At 38.8% G+C, this 19,308-nt stretch overlaps 1 protein-coding gene across 1 annotated transcript in view; it reads right to left on the reverse strand.

The window, feature by feature from the left end:
• Positions 1-19,308, reverse strand: part of SCAF4 (SR-related CTD associated factor 4) — a 47,074-nt gene that overhangs the window by 11,478 nt on the left and 16,288 nt on the right. Inside the window, exons 6-17 of the mRNA XM_062622339.1 lie at positions 18,539-18,678; positions 17,814-17,990; positions 17,371-17,468; positions 16,820-16,867; positions 15,615-15,723; positions 15,067-15,234; positions 13,588-13,673; positions 12,033-12,223; positions 9,485-9,585; positions 8,289-8,402; positions 7,428-7,584; positions 5,665-5,819 (exon numbers count right to left, since the gene is read on the reverse strand). Of these exons, the coding sequence (XP_062478323.1) occupies positions 5,665-5,819; positions 7,428-7,584; positions 8,289-8,402; positions 9,485-9,585; positions 12,033-12,223; positions 13,588-13,673; positions 15,067-15,234; positions 15,615-15,723; positions 16,820-16,867; positions 17,371-17,468; positions 17,814-17,990; positions 18,539-18,678 (1,544 nt within the window). The remainder of the gene's footprint in view (positions 1-5,664; positions 5,820-7,427; positions 7,585-8,288; positions 8,403-9,484; positions 9,586-12,032; positions 12,224-13,587; positions 13,674-15,066; positions 15,235-15,614; positions 15,724-16,819; positions 16,868-17,370; positions 17,469-17,813; positions 17,991-18,538; positions 18,679-19,308) is intronic.

Raw genomic sequence — 19,308 nt, forward strand, 5'->3', positions numbered from 1 at the left:
TTTACCAAGTCCTGGGAAACGGGAGAGGTGCCTGAGGACTGGAGGAAGGCAAATGTCACTCCGGTCTTCAAAAAGGGCAAGAAGGAGGACCCGGGTAACTATAGACCGGTCAGCCTCACCTCCATCCCTGGGAAAGTGATGGAACACCTTGTCCTTGGTGCCATCTTAAAGCATATCAAGGATAAGAGGGTTATGAGGGGCAGTCAACATGGCTTCACCAGGGGGAAATCATGTTTGACCAATCTCTTAGCCTTTTATGAGGAAATAACACGGTGGATGGATGATGGCAGAGCGGTGGATGTGGTCTACCTTGACTTCAGCAAAGCCTTTGACACAGTCTCCCACAGCATCCTCACGGCTAAATTGAGGAAGTGTGGACTGGATGACCAGGTAGTGAGGTGGACTGCGAACTGGCTGAAGGAGAGAAGCCAGAGAGTTGTAGTCTATGGGGCGGAGTCTAGTTGGAGGCCTGTAACTAGTGGAGTGCCTCAAGGGTCAGTACTGGGACCAGTATTATTTAATATATTCATCAATGATTTAGATGAGGGAATTGAGTGTACTATCAGCAAGTTTGCTGATGACACTAAGCTGGGAGGAGTGGCTGACACGCCAGAAGGCTGTGCTGCCATCCAGCGAGACCTGGACAGGCTGGAGAGTTGGGCAGGGAATAACGGGATGAAATATAACAAGGGAAAGTGTAGAGTCCTGCATCTGGGCAGGAACAACCCCAGGTTCCAGTATAGGTTGGGGAACGACCTGCTAGAGAGCAGTGTAGGGGAGAGGGACCTGGGGGTCCTAGTGGACGACAGGATGACCATGAGCCAACACTGTGCCCTTGTGGCTAAGAAGGCCAATGGCATCCTGGGATGTATTAGAAGGGCGGTGGTTAGTAGGTCGAGAGAGGTCCTCCTTCCCCTCTACTCTGCCCTGGTGAGACCCCATCTGGAATATTGTGTCCAGTTCTGGGCCCCTCAGTTCAAGAAGGACAGGGAGCTGCTGGAGAGAGTCCAGCGCAGGGCAACCAAGATGATTAAGGGAGTGGAGCATCTCCCTTATGAGGAAAGACTGAGGGAGCTGGGTCTCTATAGTTTGGAGAAGAGGAGGCTGAGGGGTGACCTTATAAGTGTCTATAAATATATAAAGGGGGAGTGTCACGAGGATGGAGCCAGGCTCTACTCAGTGGCAAACAATGATAGGACAAGGGGTAATGGGTGCAAACTGGAACACAAGAGGTTCCACTTAAACTTGAGAAGGAACTTCTTCTCAGTGAGGGTGACGGAACACTGGAACAGGCTGCCCAGGGAGGTTGTGGAGTCTCCTTCCCTGGAGACATTCAAAGCCCGCCTGGACACATTCCTGTGTAACGTTATCTAGGTGTTCCTGCTCTGGCAGGGGGATTGGACTAGATGATCTTTTGAGGTCCCTTCCAATCTCCAGCATACTGTGATACTGTGATACTGTGAACACCACGGACCTTCTGGGGGACTAGGACCTTGCAAGGCCAACACTGTGCAGGTGAGCCTATCTAGAAGTATCACATAAGGCCAAGAGGAACATTAGCTTTGAGTAACCCTAAAGATGTTTCCAGTGATCACAGTTAAAAGCTTTAGGAAACGTATTCCAAACCCACAGTAAGCCAGTAGCCCCAGTAATTCTTTTTGTTTGTTTTACAGGGCACTCCTTCAAAGAACAACTTAAAAATCAGCTACAAATAGCAACTGATCCATTGGTCGTAGCAATGTTCTGTGAAGCAAATGTTCATGTACAGAGCACTCAGAACGTGTACAGAGCAGAAGGAACTCAGGATGGGTACCAAGAAAGCAAAAAGGTTAAAAAAAAAAAAAAAAAACAGAGGAAACTTGCTAGTTGCTGTCAGTCTTTAAGTAGTTAAGAGGTGAGACAACTCTGGATGAAGCATGTGTGTGCCTGGGTACAAGCAAGGCTTGACAAGGTCTAATGAACAGTAAAATATGATGGAACCAGAACAGAATATCAAAGGAAGGATGATTTAGATACATATTAGAGGATATTCATACCCGATTATCCAAGTTTAACTGCCGTGCTTGATTTTTAAATAAAAAGTTAACCCTCTAATATGTAATTGTAGGCAGCATGCTCAAGCCTTTCCTTTATGCAGGAAGAAAAAAGGCAAGTAGTAAAAATCTATGCATAAATGTCACAATGCCTAATTTAAAATACAATTTGAAGTATAAAGTTTCTCTGTCTTTTAAAGAGATGGAACCAGTGGTTAACCAACACTGACAGATAACAAACACAAAGGACGGGTGAACAGTTTCAGAATACCAGCTAATGAATTGGATAAAACTAACAAAAATGCTACTGGGGAGACCTTGTATTAATGGGGAAACAAATATCGGGAAAACCTGGTATTTTACTGGCAACACTGGGAACTAGAATAACCAATCTCTCAGTAACTGTAATGCAGACTGCAAGGTGCATCTCAGTGAACATGTCTTGGGGGTTGGCCTGCATCTAAGTACAACTACTATTTCTTACTACCCAGATTGAGACTTGCAGGAGAATCACAGGCCCTCTGAACTAAAGGAGCACAGTCTACTGTGCTACTTGGAGCATCAGTGCTCCAAGACACGCACACCTGGATTTTCCAGCAGGAGGACTGGAAACTAAGAGTCAGCCAGTTTCAATAGGAAGGGTATGAGATGAATATTGGACCAAAGCATAACTCCTACATCTAGTTAGGTAGAATGAGCATGTGGGATTGAAAAATAGATCAGGAAATTTGGGAGGTACATATAAAACTTGGATGCTGGTTTCTGGCTGACAATCCATTAAATGAAGAAAGGGGACTTGGACTGGAAAACTTACAAAAATGGAGACCAAAGCAAACGCCCTGGACTTCAATGTATAACCCTGGCAAAGCCTGAGCACTGTAAAAGAATGGTAGTTTTGACAGGGTAACACCAAACTCTGCCAGGAGAGTGGAACACCAATTGCCCAAAACCTCATCAACAACTGCACAGCAAAGCGGTCATCACAAGTGCTATTAACTGAAACTGATTCTCAACAGTGCATAAGTAACCATACCCAGGAATACCGTAACAAGGACATATTACTTAATAGCAATGGTATCATAAATAGCAAATCTGGATCCCAGATGCAGCAAAACTGGGACCAACATGATAAAAAATAATTAGGGGAGAGTTGTTTACTTGGGAGAAGTTTGGAATGGAGAAAGAAAGGAGAAAGCCCAAGAAACAGGAAGGTCAAGAAGTGAGAAAAGATGTTAACGTGAATCCTGCTGTCAAAGCTGTTTGGGTTATCTGCCAGGCAACCCTATGCTTGATCACTGCAGCCTACACCCGGACAATGCGTAAAGCCTATTGTGAATTACCACACACATATCAATCCCTCTTCTCCAGTCAGAGGTACTAGGGTGGGCAGGGTGCTTTCCATTGCTAGCAGGGGAGCAGCAACACGGACAGACTGATCAACCTGGTATTGCTGTATGTGCCCATTCCTGGCTGGACAGTGTCAGTAGCTACCCAGCACTCACAACAACCTCCCTACTTCTTAAGAGTCCCAAACACCAAAGCCAAATACAAATGAAAGCAGTTCTGCTTGCATGAGAGGATAAAACCACATCAGGTAATTCATTAAAATGCAGCAGTATTCCACAAAGTTATTTAAAACAAAGTAAGTGGAATATAATGAGCTTTTTCCTTTAGGCACTAGGTCACATTTGCATACTACAAACACATTACTTCTGCTACTACCACCACTAATGTCATCACAGCTGAACTTCATTTGAAAGTTTCAAGAACTGTTTAAAAATTATTAAGGTATTGCAATTTTAGGGCCAGGTAAAACAAATGAATTGGTCAAGTGCAAGCACAAAAAAAACAGTTCATAGGGGAAAAAAATATGAAGATTCAATACACTTCTCTGATCCTAGCCTGAATTTGTGAAGATGCAAGTTTCTTTGTCATGGTAAAAACTGAAGTTGATGAGGCAGAGACAAGCAATCAGACCAGAATCACAGCACAGTCTTTATAGAATTTATAGAATATAGAATAGTTAGGGTTGGAAAGGACCTTAAGATCATCTAGTTCCAACCCCCTGCCATGGGCAGGGACACCTCACACTAAACTGTACCACCCACAGCTCTGTCCAACTTGGCCTTGAACATCGCCAGGAATGGAGCATTCACAACTTCCCTGGGCAACCCATTCCAGTGCCTCACCCCCCAAAAGAATTTCTTCCTTATATCCAATCTAAACTTCCCCTGTTTAAGTTACTCAATATATTCTCAAAATGGCTGGTGTCTTCTTTCTGCTTTCTTTTTCAGCATGGATTTAAGGAAAATAAAAATCACTACTTTTTAATACAGTAATAGCTATTAAAACTCTCTGAAATCAGAAAATTCACATATGTCCTCAAATCACATAACTGGCTAAATTATGTGTGTCTTCAATTAATTTCAATTATCAATCTCTTCTGAGTGTCTACGATTATTGTAGTTCATAAATCACATTTTCTCAAGATATAGTTTTCTTCATACTTCTTGCCATTTAGGATAAGCATACTACTATTTTAACAGTTACAAGGAAAGCTTTTAATATAGAAGTTGTAATGTGTCTGTCAATAACTACTGTTAAAAGAAATCACAGAATAGTTTTGGAAGGGACCTTAGGGATCATCTAGTTCCAGCCCCCCTGCCACCAGCAGGGAGACCCTCCACTGCAATTCTATTACATGTGTTACTGTGTAATAGTTATTACACACTACTTAAACTACTGGTAAATTTCCAAGTGTTCTTTAAGTGAATGAACATATAATATCAACTTTGACTTAAGAATCATTATAACAATGAAGGAATTCCCAAATGCTGTTCAAAGACAGTATACATAATACAAACAAACATGAAAGCAATGTGCATACTTTGGAAGGTCTACAGCACATTTAAGTAACCAGTGAGGAAAATTAATGAGGAAAACAGAGAAAAATGCATTCATAGAATTGAGAGGATGCAATTTAGCCTACTGATAATCTACTGCAATAATGTATTTGGGACTGAGAGAACAGAGATTAGAAGGGCAGTCCTATAATGCTTCAAAATAAAGATGTGGCAGATACACATAGGCTCTGCCTACATTAGCATTAGAGCACCCATGACGTTTTGGAGCAAACTGTCCACTGTTCCCACTAACCACATGCTGACTCAGCTGCCTGGACTGTTCTGGTACATGCAAACTACATCCCTTTTCAGGGAATTCAAACCAGATGCTTTGCTCCAGCTGGGCACAAAACATGCTCCAAACCCTAATGGGTTCAGGATTTTTTCAAGTCTTCCATTGCCACTGCAACTTAGCAGAAAAGGAATGTTCTTCTATGAGACTGTATTGCTTTTCTACATCAGGAAGTTCAAATAATGGACTTCCGGTGCCACAGCGAATTTACGGCACAGGAAAGTTAACTTCACAAACCTACAGCATGGCCAGTCTGCTAACAAAAGAGCATTTTTAACTGGGGGTAACAACCTGACAAACACACACACACACGCAAAATCAACTAGTTACTAATTGTATTTCCTCCCTCTCTTTAATGTACACATTGCCATACTGAATTATTATTTAAAGTAAGTTTTTGTTTAGATATCCAGAACAAATGAGAAGCAACTCTCACCTGTGGAGGAGGTACTGTTATGGGTGCAGGCATGGGAACAGGCATTGGAACAGGTAAAGCTTTAGGTATAGGTGACACAGGTTCATTATGTGCAGCTTCTGCACCTCCATTTTGAGCTACCTCATTTTCAGATTTCTTGGTAATACCCTTCCACTCTATTAATAATAAAAAAGAAAGAAAAAAGTATCAGCTCAATAGAAACAGACAAGTAGTCAAGTACTGCCTTGTGAAACTGCCATGGTTTGTGGTGTTTAAAAAAATTAAGCAACCAAATTATTCAGATACTGAGATGCACAACACAAAGACACATTTAACATATTTCTGAAAATAAAAATTACACATTACTTTAAACACAGTACAACAAATCACTGAACCATAGCAAGTAAATTTATTTGTTTCATTAGTCATTTAACAGTTCTTAGCACTTGACAGCACTTATATATGTCCAAGGCTCTGAAACACATTATCTGCAACAAAACCACTAAGGCCGCTTTGGGACAAGCTTTCAAGAGATTCATCCTCTTGTGCAAGGAGGCGGCAGCTTCTTTACTAATTTGAGAAGTCAATTCTGAAAAACCAATATTTTTTAAGTCTTGACCATGGAAAATGGGAATAAAACAAAGAATTGCAGCAAAACAAGAAATAAGAGAAACATCAAATATAGCATTAAACTCATTTTACAGAAAAAATACGGCTCCTGTTGTTTGCCAGGACTTCTCGGGAAAAGACAGCTAAGCAGAAAAAAGGAATCAGTGAAGAAGCATTTTGGGAAAGAGAAAAGCACCAAGAAGACACCACAGTTATGTTTATCCTTCACTACTTTCATTTTAAATATACACTCAACTTATTTTTGTGTATTTATCATGAAGAGATGATGCTACTTAGAATAACCACCACCTCATTAAGGCAAATTGGACAGAATGACAAAACCCTGAAATAATGATTAAAAAAAGCAGCCAGGACATCACACAATGGTTTAAAAACAAGACAGTAGTCTAGAGCACCAACCTCAAGCACTATGGGCAACTTCCATTCTTAAGTACTGCATTCATTTAGTATTACTTGAAAAAACACAACAGCCAGCACACCAGCAACTCTGTATTCTTTCAAAGACTGTAACAGATTTGAAGGTGCTGATTATACCAGGTGGTATGGTTAATACAACCATAGAAGCCTGATTTTCACTGCTTGCATAGAAAATAACAAGAATTGTGTTAGGTCTCTGTAAATACAAGACTTGCTAAAGAAACTGAAAATGCCACAAGTGTGAAAACTAAAGGCACTTTTTTTTTTTTTTTAGAAATTCTAAAGTTGCTGTCAGCTCAGTTGCTACACGAGTACTCCAAATGCAGGCTCATTTTCTAGGAGTGCCTCACATACATACCTGGGGTTTGGGGGGAGACATGACAGGCACACACACACACAACAGGACAGGAGCCAGGACCAAACTGGCTCTAGCACTAACAAATACAAGACATCTGCATCATTCATTACCATGAAGGGCAAACACTTGCACAGCTGACAGATCACTTGGTATTCACATGCATCTTTAGCCCAGCTGCAGAACTCTTGATGAGGGACTGTCCTGAACTGCTTACAAACTCTCTCCAGTCTATGGGTTACACATGCTCCACTTCTCAACCACTTCAAGAATTTTATATGTACCTCAGAGTCACAGAGGTCAGCCATACCAACTCCAGCACAACAGCACAAAGGACAATTTCTTTTTTTTTTAAGCATTTAAAGATGTAACAATGATTTACCTGGACTAAGAGTTTCATTGTCCAACATTCCTCCTTCACAGAAACTTTCAAGATCTTCAGGTTTCACTTTGTCCCATGGTATGTAAGTAACACCCAATTCTACATCCCAATACTGCTTGTAATCTGGCTTTATTCCTTTATTCAAAGCCCATGCAATCTTTGGGGGAAGGGGGGAAATACATGTATCAGTAAATATTTTCCATTTTAATGGATTTAATATGTAGTTCTCACAAAACAGCATTACCATTTGAGGTTAAAAAGCAAAAGAATACTCTTAATTGAAACAGCAGGAAAAAAAGGTTAGTTACAGAACTCTGAAATAAGAGGGGTTTTAAAGCAGACTTAGCTCTTATTTCTTGGCCTGACTTTTGCACATGATTTGCAAAAAAGTATAAAGGCAGTTTCTTCAAACATTCCCTAGTCACTAAGATTAATTCTGTTTCCCTTCAGAGGATGGTGTCACACTCTAATATGATATTCTACAAAAGGAAGAACTTCACCAATGAATGCTTTCTTCCTTATTTATTAGTAGTCCTTATAGGATTATCATACATAATTAAACTCTGTTATAAGACAAATAACCAGCAAGAAGAAAAACATAGTTACAGTCCACTGAAGTGACTAAAAGGGCACCATTTTTGTTGGTTAAATAGACAATTACTGGCAATATTTCAAGGAAACTGATACAAGTTCTACTAGTTACATTACAGCACAGGAAGAATACTTATCAAGAAAAAAAGTGGCCCATTCACATAAATTTAGAGAATACTATATCCAGAATACATAATAGTATAGAACAGATGAAAAAGGGTTACATAATTATGGTAACTTTAGAACAGTTTGACATTTCCCAAGAAGTACCTTTATAGATTTCTGATTGACTTTGAAGTTTCCTCGGCTCAGTTTTTGTAGGGCACGGTAAGCATCCTGCCTGTGAACCATTACAATATAGGCACATCCTCTAGGCGGTATCATCTGTGTTTTAAGGGAAAAATAAAAAGAAAAGGTTTGCTAGCACATAAGCAAAGTAACGAAGAACATACATACAAGTGTTCAGTTACAGTGAGCTGGAACATCAGCAGGTGTTTCAAAAAGGACTGTGCAAGTATGAAAGAAAACAATAGCTTCAAACACTAAGATACCCAGTATCTTCTGGAAATACAGATTTCTAGTAAATTAAAAGTAACTTGTTATATGCAAAGATTTAAACTCTGTTCTGTGAGAGAATATGGACAACCACTGGATATTTATTTAATCCTTCAAAACTGTTAAGCAGCAGTGTTCATGTAAATACTGTGGTCTAGCAATTAGTTAGTTTGTTGGAAGAAACAAGACACTCTAACGTGTCTTGACATCCTGCGCTTCATTCCAGATACCACAAGCTTCCTGCTGTACCTCCACATTCAGTTTTATCTGCGGTTTTGTAATAATTCTTGTCATTTGTAATGCATTTGAGAAAAAAGTTTGATGTTATTTTACAAAATTTGGGAATAGGAAAAAATTAGTCACTTCTTTTTATTTGTTTAAATGAAATTTTATAGCTACCAGAACAGCTATCATTTAGATATAAAAATATCTTTAAATACAGCAAAGCATAACAAGTTCTCCAAGTTTATGACTAAAATGGCAAAAGAGAAACAAGCAAAAGAAAGAATAACACCAGCTGAGAGTTTACATTTCTATAATCAAACAAAATGAACCGGACAAGGAACTCAGTACCAGAGCAGGTAATTCTGTACCCATCTCCTCAATAGCCCTTTCTCATTCAATTCTCTCCAGAGAGAGTATTATATTTTTTATGAAGATGGGATAATCTTCTGTATTACCTGCAAGAGCATTTTTAAACTGCAAGAAACTAAAGCAATAGCCGTCTTGTCTTTTTATAAAGCAGCCAAATGAACTGAGTTTACACATTAGAAAACACAATAGAGGAAATGAGAGCTCTTGAATCTTTTGAATGTAGCAAAACCAAAGCTGTCTTAAAACAGTCTGAAGAGACCTTCAGTAATCAAGGCCTATGCTGCAAGTGTAGCTTACACTGAACCATCTATACTTACATTTATTGACTCAATTGGGCCAAACTCCTCCAAAAGACTTCCAACATCCTGTTGAGTTGTCCTTTTGTCAAGTTGTCCTACCCAAAGTGTAGTACTACAGACTACAATCAAAGAGTTAACACAGATTGTAAGAGCACTTGGAAATACACATTTCACAAGTCAGAATATCAAAATACTCATTTTAATATCATCAATTATACAAATAAAAACCAGCTAAAATTAATATGTGTATTTTAATCTTTAGGAGTGTTTGGAAAGAAACCTCTTTTTCTTGTCTGCCTGAAGCTGTACTAACAGTTAACCACAGCAACTACATCAGAATGACTGTTAGAATGCACTAAAAAGTTCTCTAGTTAAATAACATTGAAGTGACCAGCAAGTTCTGATGATTGTGAGTTGGGCAAATGATCTCAGAAAGGGAAAAAATGCTTTGGTGCTAACAATGCTCCATGAAATATCCCAACACATACAGTGGGTATTTCACAGTAAGGTAACTTATTCTGCTTAGTATGAAATGCAAGCTATGGGCCACCATCACAAATTATGGATGTACTTACTGGCAAGATTATTATTACATTGCTTACGGTGATATGCTCACCACTAGCAAGATTTTCCTGCAGAATGTGGTGACAATTCAACTACAATGAGCAATCAAACTTTTAATCTCTTTAGTGACTTATTCAATACTATTTCTTTCTACAGTTAAGTGGAAAAGTATTGACAGAAGGTGCTTGTCTTTCAGGAAAGAGTAAGCACCATGCTCATCTCACTTCATGATTCAAGGTAATAAAACAGATTGAGCTCAAAGTATCACACCGCTGACTACTGCAGCAACATCTAGCACTCATTGATGTTTTTCCTACTAAGTCATATAAAACTGCAAACATAAAAAGCATAAAGAGCATACACCACTAAAAAGCCAGTAAGCTTTTATGGAACAGCTACTAAGTCTTTGCAGTCATAGAATCATAGAATAGCTAGGGTTGGAAAGGACCTTAAGATCATCTAGTTTCAACTCCCCTGCCTTGGGCACGGACACCTCACACTAAACCATCTCACCCAAGGCTTCGTCCAACCTGGCCTTGAACACTGCCAGGGATGGAGCATTCACAACCCCCCTGGGCAACCCATTCTAGTGCCTCACCACCCTAACAGGAAAGAATTTCCTCCTTATATCCAATCTAAACTTCCTCTGTTTTAGTTTTAACCCGTTACCCCTTGCCCTATCACTACAGTCTCTAATGAAGAGTCCCTCTCCAGCATCCCTATAGGCCCCCTTCAGATACTGGAAGGCTGCTATGAGGTCTCCACGCAGCCTTCTCTTCTCCAGGCTGAACAGCCCCAACTTCCTCAGCCTGTCTTCATACGGGAGGTGCTCCAGTCCCCTGATCATCCTCGTGGCCCTTCTCTGGACTTGTTCCAACAGTTCCATGTCCTTCTTATGTTGAGGACACCAGAACTGCACACAATACTCCAAGTGAGGTCTCACAAGAGCAGAGTAGAGGGGCAGAATCACTTCCTTCGACCTGCTGGTCACACTCCTTTTGATGCAGCCAGGGATATGGTTCGCTTTCTGGGCTGTGAGCGCACACTGTCACCTCATGTTAAGTCCTTTTAATATAATGGTATTATCATTCACAAGGTTTTGCCCAGTTAAAGCTCCTTAGTTTTCATCTCTTATATAAAAAAAAAGAATGTTCTCATTTTATTTGCTGACCCCAGAGAAGATTCCACACTCCCCAGGTATATTCAGAAGACAACTACTACATTCTGTCTATAAACACAGGCAAAACAGAGATTATTTTGGAAATCTGAACATTAGCCTGTGTGTTTTCCAGGTCGAACTTCCACTCCAGGTTTGAGACACACACATCGAATCATTAGAAGAAATGCTCAACTTCTTGCTGCTCAATCTGCTTTACCTTGTATGTCTCAAGCTAAAGGATGGAAAGAAAAACATGGTGTTTCAGCTTTTTCTTTCCTCATTTTACAGCCAAAATATTTGTGACTTTGAGACACTTCAAAGATGCTGAACTATCTACTATGAATAAGTAAAGGAAATATAGGGATGTGTGGTGAATTTAATTTTTTCCAGCTTTACAACAGTTCAGAAAATAAATGATAACAGAATTCACTTTAATTCTGTCTGGATGAGTCTTAGAACCCACATCAAGTAGTGTTAAACTCAAGAAAAAATAAAAATAAATAACACACATTAGACCAAGAGGTGTCTTCTGGGGTATCCTGAGCAGGTACCATATACTGAAGATAAGTGGACTCATCAACATTAATTTTTTTTTTTAAAGTCTGATAGATAGTTAGTTTTTCTAAAAATACCCATTTGTCTTCCTAGTATTTCATTTTACACAGGCATAGTATCTACTGTAGCATCTTCAACTTCTCAGAACTCTAAAATTCATTATAGGAAATAGTGGGCACAGACAAAAAAAAGTCCATATATGAGCCAGAAGGTGTTGACCATCTGAAAAAATGGTATTACGAGAATTTGCAGAGTTTCATCAATAATAAAGAGAAAGAATAAACTTACCACTAACAGTTTCTGACTTGATCTGAGGAAGACCTTTTGACCTGCGTTCTCTCTCCCGCTCACGTTCACGTCTTTCTTGTGACCGAGACTTAGGAGAGTGTCGGCGTCTATCCCTGGACCGAGATCGAGATCGACGATGGCGTGACCTTCGAGATCGGGAGCCAGATCTTGAACGTCTCCTTTTAGGTGACCTAGTTTAAGTAACAGCCATGTACATTCAATCTTTCTGACACAGACACTGACAGATAGGTAAGTACTTCAGATAATCTATTTAAATAATCAAGCAAGTGTTCAGTCAACTAAAAAAACTAACTCCAAGTTCATTCACATGCATTTAAAACTAGAATAGATTTTTACAGCAGCTTTATTAACGCACTCCAGCTGAGCAGTTTGTTACTTTTCAAAATCTTCTTTTCATTTTGTATTGAAGTTGACTATCAAAATTATGTCCACACTAACACAGAAAAAAAAAAAAAATCTGCTTAAATGAGGAATATGTTTACTGCTTTTACAAAAGAATGTCTGAAAAACAGAGTAAACAAATTCTGTCACTGAAATTGTATTTTACATTGTGTCCCAGTTCTAAACCACTCAAGGTCTGGAGGACAGAGTAAGAAAGTAATTCAAAGACGTCATATGAAACTTGGCAAAGGAGAAGCTTTGCTTTAATACTGGAGCCAGATTTGTTAGGCCAGCTGAGATATGCAATATACTGCCTCTGTGACAAAGTCCCATGGTACACCAGATGACAGATTTCTTCATAAGAAGAGTGCCTTTAGAGCACAGACAAAACTAAACTATCATATTCTGCTTCCTTAAAATTTACTCAGGTACGGAAGTAACTCTACCAATAGAAGACAGCTGTACAGACATCAAATTTTCCTTAGAAGGTAGATGACTTTCAGAAGTTCGCAAGTCTCACGAGTCGCTAATTGTTTCTTATTTCAGTACTGCACTGTTTCTGAAGTACATACAACATTTAGCTGTACTTATACACAACTCTCCTCAGAGATAAGAAACTGAAAGGGTCTGGTTTTGTTCTCTCTGAAGGGGAATTCAAATAAAGCCTTGACAGTTTTGATGTTACTAAGAAATTTCACTAGTGCTGTCCATACAGAGAATAACATACAGGAATTTCTTGCTTAGACTAAACTGAAATGGACTATTTTACTAAACAGGTCTTTTCGCATTTAGTCATAGAGTCCAACTTGTACAGCGCAATTGTGCACTTACAAGAAACTACTTCTAAGGAAGTACGCTGAGCAGGGCACCCCCCAAGAAGACGACTCAAAATACAGGTAATAGGGCTATGTCCTAAGGCACTGAAAACAAGCTCCACTAATAGTTCAAGGAGTTAGCTCACGTCTCACCTATTTACTGTCAGAAGTTGCCACCCCCACGGTAGATTTGGCAGCACAGCACCAGATTCTCTGCACTCCAGGTAATCAGCATTAACTCTCTTCAACACTTTGGACATGACACACATAAGTTCTTCCACTAAAATCCAATATTTGGCATAATATATACCTCACTAAAAGAACTTTCACTAATTTACCTTGACGCAGATCTAGATCTTGACTTTCTGTTGTCAGAAACATGACGTTTTCCCTCTTGAATGGGTGGCTGTTCCACTTCCATATCCTAAAAGATGAAGTTGACTGGTGAGTAGCACAAGCATTTTACTTCATTTTTTGCCTAAGCTCAATTATGTAACAGCACTACAACTGTATTTCATATTCATATGTGAAATTAAAATGTAGTGCGACTCTCCTCACAAGCTTCACCACTGCTTTGCAGTCACTAACAGAGAGACAGTCCAGTATTAAATGAACTTCATACAACCACTGCAAAACATAGCAAAATTAATTTACACAGAATTCTCATTCTCAATTTCCCAATTACTGTTTTTCCACAGAGTACAATTATACTCATTAGAAGGCAGTCAGCGGATCTTGCTCTGTCTACTAGAACACTTTTCTCCAAGATGGTATATAAAACTACTTTAAGCCATATAAAAAAGCAAATTACAATAAAATAAATTTGAAGAATGAAGCAGTAAGTCATCAAAACACATCAAATGTAAGAACATACTTAAAAAAAAAACCCAAACAAAACATTAAGTTCAACACAGCTCTTCCTTCCTAACTCCAGATCCTCTACAGCTTCTCAGTATAGAACATACTGTGTCCTGCCTAAACTTTAAATAGTTTTCATGATGCCACCCTGGCAGGGAACATCCAAACAAGCAATATTTTAGAATGTACTGATTCAAAAGAACACAAGACTAAAAAAGCTAATTAAAAAACCCAGTCTTGAGTATTGTCCCTTTATTGCAAGTGTAAAGCAAGAACTTAATTCTAGAATCTGCAGTATCACAAGTCACCACATAAAGACAGCGTGGTACCATCTCTATTTCTCATTTTAGGATTTTCTTTGATTGGAACAAAAGAGGCAAATATATTCAATTTACTGTTTTTGTGGGTTTTGTTTGTTTGTTTTGTTAATTACAGGCTCATAAACAGACTTGCTCTTTGATTTCTTCTAAACAGCCAGTTACCAAACCAACAGTATCCTCCAAACTCTTAGGAACAAGAGAGGTGATTGAATACACTTGTATTTTTTAAAACTTTTACAGACCTCCAAGTTCATCTCCACTACACTAATGATGTACCAGGCCCTTAAAAGTTAACATTTCTCTCCAGAATGAGACTGCTTTCTTAGAACTCAATGGAACACAATATTCCTGAAGCATGACGGCGACATGACAGGGAAGATGAAAAAAAGTGAGAATGAAATCCTAAGACTTAGACAAAAGGAGGCATAAAGCATACATAAGCTGGTTTTACTAGACTTCTGAAGTACCAGACTTGTCATGAACGGCACCGATGCTCTCTAGCTTTCCCTCAGATAAGCAACATCTCATAGCCATCTCTGACCATGGTTATCATGAAATTTCACCTCCTGAACAAACTAAGATGTTTGAGAAAGAGACATACTGGAACATTACATTTTGTTTACTGCAAAGGGTTCTCACCTGTTGATGTGGTTTTTGCATGTGTGATTCACTCTGTACTGGAAAAGGAGCCTGAAAACTTTGCTGCGCAGGGGCCGCTGGTGGAATCACAGGCTGAGCCATGGGTGGGTACTGAGGAGTAGGCAAGAGACCGAAACCTGGCATTTGCCCATTAGGAGGAAGTGGAACCTTTGGAGAAGAAAAAAAAAAAACAAAACAAAAAAAAACCATAAAAACTTCCAGTTGGGGGGGGAACACAACACACATTAACTTTCCCAGTTTGCTAATGTAAAATTGCACCTCTGCTCCAAAGACACAAGAATACAAGCCCAAGAAAGATTAAGCAGGTTGAGCATTCAGGTGTATAAAATAAAAATCTTTATTTCATATTGTCTGTTCTTCAAAGCTTGACTAGAACAGAGAACAAATACATGTTTCTTGGGAAAGCTTGAGGGCTAAGCCGTATTTGCTGTTCAACAAGAACACCACTTCCTTAATTCTGCACCAAAGAAACCCACAAAAGATAGAAAATGTAACACAACAGGGACAAGGGAAATCCCTGAAGTTACCTGATGGCGCACTGGATCCTGCTGCATTCCCATCATCCGCTGCTGGAAAGGATCCATATTGGGAAGTTGAGGAAATACTGGTTGTTGCATACCTTCTGCTGGAAATCCACTAAAACCAGTAATATTTTGGTGAGATAAGTCAGTATTGAGATTTTTTCTTTATTTTACTTATTTTTATATATATTTACACGTTCTTGCTTCATATTTAGAGACAAAAATTATTATAATCCCACTTACGTTCAAAAAAGTGAAAACAAAAGAGTGGCTTCCTTATCTTTAAGAGTAGTCCTTTATCACTTAAAGAAAGGTTACGCAAAAGTTTAAGCATACTTATACTGTACATATATGATCTTGCTAAAGATCTGTCTATGGAAATTCTTCATGAAGGTTGTCTGCTTTAGGCTAACTTCCTTCCTTTCCAGTTCCTCTTTTGGGAACAAAAGTAAGCCTTTTCCTCAAGGAAAATAAATTTGCCATACTTTTGCTGGAAAAAAAAAAACAACCTTTAGTTTGGGAAGAATTTAGGGCAGAGGAGAAAGGGGTATGTGTACCACACAAGGATGACAGTAATGCCATTCACTTCCCAATTCAACACACAGAATGGACAGTGCTCAGGGAATTAATGAGGTCTGCACAGTTAATAAGACCTGCTGACAGGATGCAGTTTGTGTTAGAAACTGAACAGGATTTCAAGAAGATAAAGGAATTTCATGGTGATGTGAAATGGAACTTTGTAGTATTTTAAGGTATATTCTTGGATGATTCTTGACAGGTCAGATTTTCATATGAAGTATTACTGATTTTGTGTGCCCAAAATGAGAGTACTGGAATCCATTCTTCAGAAGCATCTGACACAACGGTAAGGACACAGGCTTTGAAGTGTTAGCAACAGAACATTTTGAAAAGCCTAGCCCAGTGATCTTTAGTTGGGCATACACGAGCAGTGCTTACGTTTGACCTACCTCATCTTTCTGTACTCCAGAGTTCCATCTGTGTTATAGGCAAAATACTACCAATTTACTCAAAAAGCATTTCAATTAACTAATAGTTGTGGAACATAAAAGTGCTCAAGGTGATAAACACAGCAAGAAAGCTAAGACAAAGTTAGTGATTCTTTTTTTGAAAGCAGGGTTTGGATGGCATATACAGAAAGTAAGACATAAGGCCACATACTGAAGCAGGGAAAAAAAGAAATATTGACTAACCCAGGTATTGAGCACCATCCAGCCTGTGCACTGAATGAGAGAGAGGTCCTGTGGAAAAAACTAGTATGTGATCATGTAATTTAAGACTTTTATCATAATGCATATCAAACGGGAAACGGGAGTTTGAGTTTGTGTGAGTATTCAGCGTTGGAGAACGTAAAGGTGCGAAGCCAAATTTTTTAGTACTTAAAACTATCACTATGTTTGGAATAGCTTTATTTCCCAGACAGCAAAGCAATTCAGCTGATTACTAACAATGCCCTGACACTCTCAGTTGTGCAATAAAAACATGAAACTCATGTTGAAACCAAACCTGAGCTTTTCTCTACAGAGCACATTCCTCAACCAATGATGCAACATGCCAAACCTACACCAGATCACCAAAGACAAAAAGAAAAAAACAAACCCAAAACCCACCAAAAATTGTTAACAACATTTTAACTTTGGACTGTAACTGTTAAGCACTGAAGTGACCTGGACTCTTAATCAGTTTTCCAACCTAAAGATTTTTTAGAACAAAGATTTGCTATTGTACAGTGACACAAACTCACAAAGTTGGCTGAGAAACTGAAGAAGGAGCTGAATCTTCTTTCTTTGAATCTTCCACTGCTTCTGGTTCATCATCATAGTCAAACCGATCTAGCAGCTTCTGAAAGAAATTACATTGAGCCAACTATTTTTTCTGTATCTTATACAACTGGCAGCCAAAATAGCCTTATTACTGAAGTCTTACTCTTAACAGCTCTGAAATTAAAGACAAGGGTGTAACAGAAAATAAAAATCTAATACAGAATCAGAAATTGTCCAAAACCAGTTCTATTCAGCTTCAGAAAATGCAAAGGCTATAAAAGCAGGAAGCTGACCTCCAAGCACAAAGAGAAGAAACTAAATTTGCATCATATTTCTCTTAAAAAATGGAGGACATTGAGGCATTCATCAAACAGTCTTCTACTGAACTGAGAAAGTTAAACACCAACAACAAATGAAGACTTACTTTGTCAAATGATGTTTTTTGCTCAGGTGGTGGGAAAGCAGCTTTTTGTTCTGGCTGTTGTGCTGCTGTAGTTTTCAGCTGAGCAGTAATAGCTTGAACCTGAGCCATCACAGTGTTATCTATGACAGGTGACTGGGGTTTTTGAGGCTGTTGAAAAGTCTGGAGAATTTGCTGAAGCTATAAGAACATATGTAGTATTAAGTATACTTTCTTATTTAAATATATAGTACTGAAAGACTTGTAGGATGTAAATTTTACATCAAATCAGACAACAACAAAGGATGACCACCACCAATAACCTGACTGAACTATGGAGGACTTCCAGCAAAACCAAAAGTCACTTTTTAAACACTTTAGCGGCAACACTCAGCAGATCCCACAATTTCAGTATTCAGGCCTTTCAACACTGCAAACATTTAAGTGTACTAGCAATAAAACTCAATGTTTTGTTTGATACAGTTTGGCTGTTCTTGAAACTTTGTAACTGCACCAATTCAGAACTAATTATTGAGAAATATGTTACCGAATTTTCCTCAAATACTTTTAATTACTGGATGGAAGGGTCAAACCATTCAAACATTGAGGTTAACTCTTACAAGTCTTCCACTGAAGACCTTAAGAAAGCTTTTTGTTCTGCTTCAAATGGAGTCTTACTTCCATCCTTTCTCCCCTCTTTCATTTAACATAAAACCCAGTTAGAAGGGAACCAAATACAAATGGGTTACCTGTTGTCCTTGCGTTGTTTGAAACAACTGAGCTACAGCTGCAAAGGCATCAGAACTGGGTAACTGTGGCACAGTAGGTACTGAGTTAGCAGTAACTTGAGGGGGCTCTGAAGCAACCTTTGCTGGAGGGGGTGGCGAACCTGAGAGTTTCATAGGAATTGAGAAACAGCTACATTACTCCAAAACATTCACCTTACTCTTCAGTGTATACACCTAATTCCTCAAAACAAGAGTCGATCTGCAATAGTGTACTTAACCCCAAAAGTCCTAAGCTACCCCAATTGTATATTTATTCATTTTGCCTTTTTAACTGCTCAATTCACTGCTCACGTCTGCGCATGGTACACACTAAGAAAGCAAAGAAAAACACCCTGTCTGAAAACTAGTCCAGCATTGGATCACAACTCTGGTTTTGTAATTACACAATTTTAGAAAAGTTAAGAGAAAAACTATTATTTAGTGATTACATTACAAGCAATGAATACCAATACACTTCAAATATTAGTTCTGGTTACAAAGTACTGGACTCATTTTTTTGGATGAATACTTGAACCATTAGATAACTGATTTGAAGAGCAACTGAGTTTTGCTTAATATCTTCCTCTTTTGAGCAGTAACTGAACTTCTGATTTAATGTCTGGTAACAATTAAAGGTTTAGAAAAGAAAAAACTATTTCCCAAGCAACTCTCTTTCTTTGCTCAGGTTTGTTCACATGCTGCTCTGGCACAGACACATACCAAAACATAAAAATAATTTTTACTAATTCTTC

The sequence above is a fragment of the Pezoporus occidentalis genome, unplaced genomic scaffold (assembly GCF_034315485.1).
Source record: "Pezoporus occidentalis ecotype Australia unplaced genomic scaffold, CSIRO_AGI_Poc_V1 ctg24, whole genome shotgun sequence".
Classification (NCBI taxonomy): Eukaryota; Metazoa; Chordata; class Aves; order Psittaciformes; family Psittacidae; genus Pezoporus; species Pezoporus occidentalis.